At 47.5% G+C, this 8,453-nt stretch overlaps 1 protein-coding gene across 1 annotated transcript in view; it reads right to left on the reverse strand.

Annotated features, from left to right (window-relative positions):
• The window catches only part of MAP2K5 (mitogen-activated protein kinase kinase 5), a 117,313-nt gene extending 112,615 nt beyond the window's left edge, over positions 1–4,698 (reverse strand). Inside the window, exon 1 of the mRNA XM_056499794.1 lies at positions 4,383–4,698. Coding sequence (XP_056355769.1) covers positions 4,383–4,517 — 135 coding nt within the window. The 5' untranslated portion in view covers positions 4,518–4,698. The remainder of the gene's footprint in view (positions 1–4,382) is intronic.
• Positions 4,699–8,453: the final 3,755 nt, after the last annotated feature.

Genomic DNA, 8,453 nt, shown 5'->3' on the forward strand with positions numbered 1-8,453 from the left:
CAGTTAAACACTGAATATTCTTCAGCAAACACAATTTAATTGTGTTTTGTAAACATTCCTCTATGGGCACACAGATGCTTCTATGAGATGGATTTTTAAATTGTTTAAAAATTTGATTTAAGGGGTGTGGAAGCATCAAAGTCTGCTTGGAAAACTCCAAACCTCCCAAAACTCTGAGAAAAATTGTGATTTTTTTTTTAAGAAATCTTATTCTCCTGCAGCCCCTCAGAATAAGTTTTTCTGTGTATTGAGACTTCTTTAATAGGAGTAATAATCAACAAGTGAATTATTACACTGAATAAACACCAACAGGCACCAAAACTTTGTTGAACTCACAATAATTCTATTAAATCAATTACACAGATTTAAAAGAGCAGCCTGGCAGGCAGTGCAAGGGAAATCCCATCACTCCCAAATGCTGGCAGCACCCCCAGACCTCAGGGTGAGCCAGGATTAAAGGATTATCCCAAATTTCAAAGGATTACACGTGCACAGGGATTTTCCACTATCACAACAGAGATCATGAACAATAAAACACAAGGAGGAGGAAAAGCAGGAAACAGCAGCTGCAAAAAGAGCTCCAAAATCCAATCTGCTCTCTGGAGGAGCACAAGTGAGAGAGCAGAAAATGGGAAAGCTCTGCTGAAATGCCAGGGTAAATATTGAACTCACAGCTCTCAAGTTTCACCTAAAACTGGTTTTATCTCACTATAGTTACCCAGAATTAACAGCAAGTGCTTAAATACAGTGACAGGAGGAATGCAGACAGCTTGAGGAAAAAAATAAGCTTATTGTAATTCATTTAGGGGCCTTAAAAATAAATCTATTTACTGGTAACTTACAGCCTGCAAAGCTGATACAGAGAGAATTTATTTCAAGTGACATCATGAAGAACATCCCTGAAAATGAGGATGGAAATAAACTTGCACACCAGCCTGGAATGCTGCAAGGCTGCACTCACTGGGAGGCAAAATTCACAAAAATCAGCTTAAAAACCACCTCAAAATACAGAATAAAGCCCTGCTGGCCTCAAAGATAATTTTATGGGGCTTTTTTAACACAAAGTGGGACCCTCCTTGGAGGAAGAGCTCATTCAGCTCTCATGGGTACAAGTTCTGGGAATTGCACTTGCTTTGGGGTTTTTGGGAATGACCCACACGTGGCTGTGCAGCTCCAGCAGGACAGCACCTCCCAAAAACTCCTTGGGACACAGAGGGGGATTGTTCAGAGCCTGGAGAAAATTCCAGAGCATTTCTGTGGCTGCTGCTTGGGGAGGCACAGCCATGAGTGGGGTCTGATGGATTATTGATAACACTGATTTATCTCATCGATGGATTACTGATAACACTGATTTATCTCAGCTCACTGATTTACCCTCCACAGGCTCCTTCATTGTCCCTGCAGCTCATAAACCCCCTGGAACTGCTGCCAGGTGAGAGGAATCACCCTGAGGACAGAAGGACAAGGCTCAGCCCCAGGTGGTGACAGACCCAGCACTCCTGAGTGGATTGGAACCTTATTTAATTTAATTCCTGCATTTACCTGCCCCACCACCCCAGGTGGACTGGAGCCTTATTCCATTTAATTTCTGCATTTACCTGCCCCACCACTCACGTGGATTAATTTCATTTCTGTATTTATCTGCCCCACCACCCCTGTGTGGATTGGAGCCTTATGTAATTTAATTCCTGCATTTACCTGCCCCACCACTCCAGGTGGATTGGAACCTTATTTAATTTAATTTCTGTATTTACCTGGCCCAACACTCCTACATGAATTGGAGCCTTATTCCATTTAATTCCTGTGTTTATCTGCCCCACCACCCCTGTGTGGACAGGAGCCTAACTTCATTTAATTCCTGTATTTATCTGACCAATGAAGTGCAGGTGGATGCTGTGATGGCATCAACACCTCAGTGCAACAGCCCAGCAGGGGGAACTGGGAACTGTCACCACCCAGGTGTGCAGGGCACAAACAGAGGCACAGGGAACCCAGGCAGCTGTGCAATGTCCCCAGGCCAGGCTGGACACCCTGGGACAGTGGGAGGTGTCCCTGGTGGCAGGGGGAGGAGTGGGGTGGATTTAAGGCTCCTTCCAACCCAAATCATTCTCCAATTCTGTCATCACTGAACATGAGCATGACAGAAATGGTGATTTTTAACAAAACCAGCAGATCCTGTCATGGTCCCTCTGCCTGTTCTCCAACAGATTCCTGTTTAAAACCATCTCAGAAGTGAAAAACCTCCAGCTCTGAGATGTTCCAAGCTCCAAGTTTGCCTGGCTTGCCTTCCTTCCTCATCTTTTCCCTTCTCTCTCACTCAGGAGCTCTCAGGAAGCTTCACTGCAACAAAAACTCAAGATCCTCTGTCACCCACTGACCACAATTTCTCTACTTACTTTTAAATAACCAAGCTAAGTTTACAACAATTCTAGAAGAGCAAAGGATGGTCCAAGCATCAGGGGTTCATTCACTTTATTTTGGGGAGGGGAAAAAAGGAAAATATGAAGCAGAGTGTGGAGAAAACCAGGCTCATTTGCTCAAATTTTGTTTAAGGGCAGAGTGGGTTAGTTCAAAAAAACTTCCCCTCCCAAAAACCTCCCTGGTCAGCCAAAAGCTCTGTTCCCACTCCTCCATCTACAGAAAGCCATGGATAATGCTGAATGTTGGAAAAATGAAAGCTGGAATTTCTGTCATCCTTTCTGCTCCTCTAGGCCCAACACTGAGTATTTTCCAACAAACCAACCCCTTAATCCCCATGTATCCTTTCTACAGAATCAACATCTCTGTCCAACATTAATAACAAAAGTAAAAGTTGAACATGCAAGTGATGGGTGGTACAGGAAGATTTTCTTTAGAGAAATAAAGGAACACAGAGTCCCTGGATGTGCTGGGGGGGAAAGGTCAGGGATGCTGCAGCAAACACGAGCTGCACACAAATCCTGTGCTTTTCTTTGGGATGAGGATGCAGTTAGGAAAAAGTGGGATAAACACCCACTTCATGCTTGAGTGGGATAAATCCCCACTCCCATTTCTCAGTGGGATAAACACCTACTCCCATTCCTGAATGGGACAAACATCCACTCCATTCTTGAGCAGGATAAACTCCCACTCCCATTTCTCATTGGGATAAACTCCCACTCCCATTCCTGAGTGTGATAAACTCCCACTCCCATTTCTCAGTGGGATAAACTCCCACTCCCATTTCCTAGTGGGATAAACACCCACTCCCATTCCTGAGTGTGATAAACTCCCACTACCATTTCTCAGGGGGAGAAACTCCCACTCTATTCTTGAGCAGGATAAACTCCCACTCCATTTCTGAGTGGGATAAACTCCCACTGCCACTCCTGAGGAAGCAGAGCATCCCTGTGTGCAGATGGACCAAAAGCAGAGCAGGAAGGGGCTGAGGGATGGGGAGACACCACAGAGCCCCAGCTGGGCAGGGGAAATGCCCCAGGAGCAGCTGCAGCCCCAGCCCAGGCACAGAGCCCAGCACTTCTCCCGAGCAGGGAATATTCCTTCCCAAAACACAACTTCTTCCATCCCAAAGCACGGAGGAGGGGATGCCCTGACCTGGAGATGTCCCTGCTCACAGTAGGGGGATTTGGGGACTCCAAAGGCTCCTTCCAGCCCAAAGCAGGGCACGATGCTCCTGCCTGGCACCTGCCCAAAGCTCGGAACACCGCAGCTGTCCCGGGAGAGGCGCTTTTGTCAATTCCTACAAAAACCACACCCCCAATAAAACCGCCGCTGAAATACAACCCTTAATCCCACCAGAGAGAGGGACCTGGACACCCTCTGGGCACAGAGCGGGGCAGGGTGGCACCTCCAGGCTGGCACAGGGCTCTCGGTGACATTCCCAGGGATAGGAGAGGGATCCCGGTGACATCCCCAGGGGTGGCTCGGGGATCTCGGTGACATTCCCAGAGGTGGCTCGGGGGTCTGGGTGACATCCCCAGGGATAGGAGAGGGATCCCGGTGACATCCCTCAGGCTGGCTCAGGGGTCTTAGTGACATCTCCATGATTGGCACGCGGGTCTCAGTGGCATCACCCAGGAATAGGAGAGGGATCTCGGTGACATCCCATGGGTTGGCTCGGGGGTCTCAGTGACATCACCCAGGCTGGGAGAGGGATCCCGGTGACATCCCCAGGACCGGCACGGAGGTCCCAGTGACACCCCCCGGGTTAACACAGGGGTCTTGGTGACATGCCCAGGGACAGGAAAGGGATCTCGGTGACATCCCCAGGACTGGCACGGGGGTCTCGGTGACATCCCCAGGACTGGCTCGGGGGTCTCGGTGACATCCCCAGGACTGGCACGCGGGTCTCGGTGACACCTCCCGGCTGGCTCGGTGCCCGGTCCCCGGCCGCGCTCACTCACCAGCACGTCCCTGAAGAGCAGCTGCGGCGCGGAGTGCACGGTCCAGTCCACGGCGGCTCCGTCGGGGATGTGGATGCGGATGACGAGCGCCTGGCTGTCCATGGCGCCGGGGGGGCCGCAGAGCAGCCAGAGCATCCCCGCCCCGCGGGCTCACATGCTGCCGGGCCGGGCCGGGCCGGGGCCGAGCCGGGCAGAGCCGAGCCGGGCCGGAGAGAGCCGAGCAGAGCCGGGCAGAGCCGAGCTGAGCCAAACCGAACCGGGCTCTGCTGCACCGCCCGCCCGCAGGAAGGAGCCGCTGCCCCGGAACCAAAACGGAGCCCCGGGAGGAGGAGGGATGAGCGGCGGGGAGGAGGAGGAGGAGGAGGAGGAAGGGGAGGAGGCGGCTCAGGCTGTGCCAGCGCTCCGCGTTTGGCTGTGTTCTTACTGTGCCGTGTGCTGCGGCAGGAAAAGGCGGCTGGATCCAGGCTGGGGTTCCCGCTGGAAGCGGTGCCGGTGGTTCGGAGGTTCGGTCCCGGGGTTCGGTCCGGGTTATCCCAACATAAATACAAATACAACCACAAAACACAATCACGAACACACGGACCTGCCGGCTGCCCTGGAGAACCTGCCCAGGGAGCTGCGGCAGTCACTGCCCCTGGAAGCGTCCAGCACGGCCGAATGTGGCACTTGGGACGCGGGGGGATTTTGGGGCTGCTGGGGGAGGATTGGGCTCGGTGAGCCCCAAGGTCTCTCCCAGCCTCGGTGCTTCTGGGCCCGTCCGTGCAGAGCAAACCGGGAATGGGCACTGGGAATGGGCAACAGAAATGGGGAACCGGGAGTGGGAATGCAAACTGGGAAGGGGCACTGGAATGGGAACTGGGAATGGGAACCGGGAATAGGAACTGGGAATGGACACTGGGAATGGGCACTGGGAATGGTCTTTGGACACCCAACAGCTGCAGGCACAGGAGAGGGAAGCGCTGGGAGCTGTGCCAGCAGCTGGCTCTCACTTCACTGTCCCTCCGCATCTGGATTTCCGGATTTGGTTCCAGGTACAGCTCTGGCATCACTGATTTCCCCCATTCAGTGACACAACTGAAACCAGCCCGGTCCAAACCACGACCCTACTTTCTGATGAAAGAGAATCCCTGTCCACCTCAGCAACAAAGAAGATGTTTTGACAGCTCTGCAATCACAAAACACCAAATTCAGCTTTTAAAAGAAGCTTTTCACTGCCACGAGTCACAGGGAAAGTGCTCTGCTCTGCACAGCTCTGCACCATCAAACAATCCACTTCTTCTTTCCAGGAGAACAACATTAATCTCAATTGTGGGCTATTGATCTGTGCATTTTATCACACTCTCTCACATTATCATCTCTGACAAACTGGACTATTTGAGTTATTTTATCAATTTAAAGGTGGGGAGTGGGAGGTATATTTAATTCCTGAAACGTCTTCAAGCTTCTTCATATTCGAATTCTACTTTGTTTGAGCTTTAGGAAAAAAAAAAAATTCAATGGCCATTAACAGAGATAAATTCTCTCTCTGTTCAATAACTTTATAATTTAGTTCCTATACTAAAAATTAATAGGGCCTCAGCTCCTAGGGATCTCAGGGACTGGTGGTGCCCACACAGACATCTTTCTGCTCAAATGAACCTTTTACCTGCAGTCCCTGTGTACCTTTCACTCAGCTCCATTTCAATCAGATTCATTTTCTATTACATTTTAAAGAATGGGACACAAAATGATGGAATTTCTATAGACTTGCAATTTTTCTAAAATGTCTTCTTCATTTGTGAGACTATGGGGAAAACCAACTCAATTTGCCAAATTTGCATAAATATTACGTTGATTTTCCAGGGCTAGTCATAACCTTAATCCCCCATTCTGATTTGTGTAATCAAACTTGAAGGGTTTTTATATCTTGAGAAGTACAGCACATCAAGCACTTATTTATTGATACCACATTGTTTTCTTTAAAACCCAAATTTAATCAGAAATTTTCAGTTGAAATACATCATTTGAAGCAAATTGTTGATATTTATTTTATCATCCTGCAGAAGTTTTGTTGTGAGGTGTCACCATTTATTTTTATAGATTATTCCTTAATGTTGGGGGAAATTGGTGTTGTGAGAACACAATCCATGATGTTTTTAATATTAAATATTCTTGAAGTTCTACATTTGAGTAGCCCAAGAATCTCCCCTTAAACAGTTCAAGTTCCCAGTAGAAGGTTTCCAGAATCCCCATTAAAAAATAACAAAGCAGCCTGATTTCCCCTACTAAATGCAGACAGCACAACATCTCCAAAGTTATTGTTTCCCCACCCCAAATCTGCAAAGGAACAACTTATCAATGCTTTAATTACAGGATGGTGAAGCCCACAACCTCTCTAAATTCTGGTTTTCTATTTCTGAGGGGGAAACATCCTCCCTTGGTGGCTCCCAGCTGCCACTTGCAGTGTGCTGCTGCTCTCTGCTGCTTTCCAGCACTGCTGGAGAGGGCTCAGAGCATCCCAAGGTGGCCAAGGCAAGGAAATAAATATTTATTTCCAGTGAAAAGCAGAATGCTGACACAGGAGGGGAGGAAAATCATTAGAATCTCGCAGGAGTCTCAGTGAGGATGGAAAAATGCTGTCTCCCAGTGATTTGCTTAGCAGGATAATTTGCAGGGCCCTCCAAAAGTGAGGAAAGAAGTTATTACTTCTTTAATTCCCACTGCAAAGGAAGTTGCCCAACACAAGCAATTTTCTCTTTTCTCTGTCACAAACATCCTGCAATGGAGTTTTGGGTTCCTCCACCAGAATTCTGTGAAAAGAGGAGGAGGAAAGCAAGAGCCCTGTCCCAGGGTGTGGGTTCAGCTTTTCCTTGCCCTGAGGAGGGAGGTGGGAGCTCATTCCCAGCAGTGGATCAGCTGAAAATGCCCAGCAGGGGTTGCAGTGAATTAAAAGCAGAATTAGGATTCCAAATCCCCCCAGTCCTGCACTCATCCCCTTGGATAAAAGGGCAGAGGCACAGGAAAGATGCTGAGGATGGAGACAGAAAATGCTGGGATTTCATCTCCATTCAACTCATTATTATTAGGATTTTTTCAGCTATGACCCAGGAATAAAGTGTATTAATTATGTAAAAAGCTAAATAATTCCCATTTAACTCTTAAAATATTTTGGAATACTGTGTTACCAGTGCTGTGCCACCTTACCTGTAATTCAGACACTGAAAATAAAACATACCTGGAGGAATCAGGATTCTATGCCAGCCCTTGGTTCACCAAATTCAATTTATCATCCCTGCACCAGTTTCTAGGCTAGAATTATAAATAACAAAGGACAAACTCTTCAGTTTCCTAGAGAAAATGGCAGCTGATGTTGTTTCAGGAGCACATATTTCCTTGTCTTTTTGAAAAAATATTAATACCCAACTTTCTATGTTGATAAATAGCATATCATGGTGAAAATCACTTTTTTTTCCTTTCAGTTGCCTGTGAATGCAGCAAACTGAATTCCCTCAGGCTCGTGAAAAATAGGTCAGCAGTGCCCAGGCTTTCTAAAGATATTCTTCCCTGGAAAGACTCACCAAGTGCAGCATGGAGAGGTTCAGATTCCTTAAAAATGGCATTAAAACTTCCACCACACTTCCCACTGCCCCTCCCAGGCACTCTGCAGTTTCTGTGGAATAAGAAAGGATTGTCTGGGATCTAAATATCAGGAAATAAATTCATCTTTTCAGTGCACAGAGAGCATTTCACTGCTCTCAAACAGATCTTAAAGCTCTTTTTTCAGAGTAAACTCACCTTGCATGGAAAGAAAATGTTACAACAGTAAGCTTGATCTAGGCTAAATTAGTAAATATTTGGTTTTTGCTTTAAATTCTGAATAAATTTCAAAAAAAGCAGATTATATGATGCCCAGTGACAAGGTAAGTCCAGCAGTTGGGCTGTGTGTGGTTAATGATGCTCCTGTACCCCTTCAGACCTGCTCCAGGGGCTGCATAATTGTTTTTCTGTCAACCTATAAATTCTTGAGTAACAACAAAATTATTGTGATTTTTCTTCCTAAATAATTCATACCTCACAAAGTACATAAGCAGG

Source organism: Oenanthe melanoleuca, chromosome 10 (assembly GCF_029582105.1).
Source record: "Oenanthe melanoleuca isolate GR-GAL-2019-014 chromosome 10, OMel1.0, whole genome shotgun sequence".
Lineage (NCBI taxonomy): Eukaryota > Metazoa > Chordata > Aves > Passeriformes > Muscicapidae > Oenanthe > Oenanthe melanoleuca.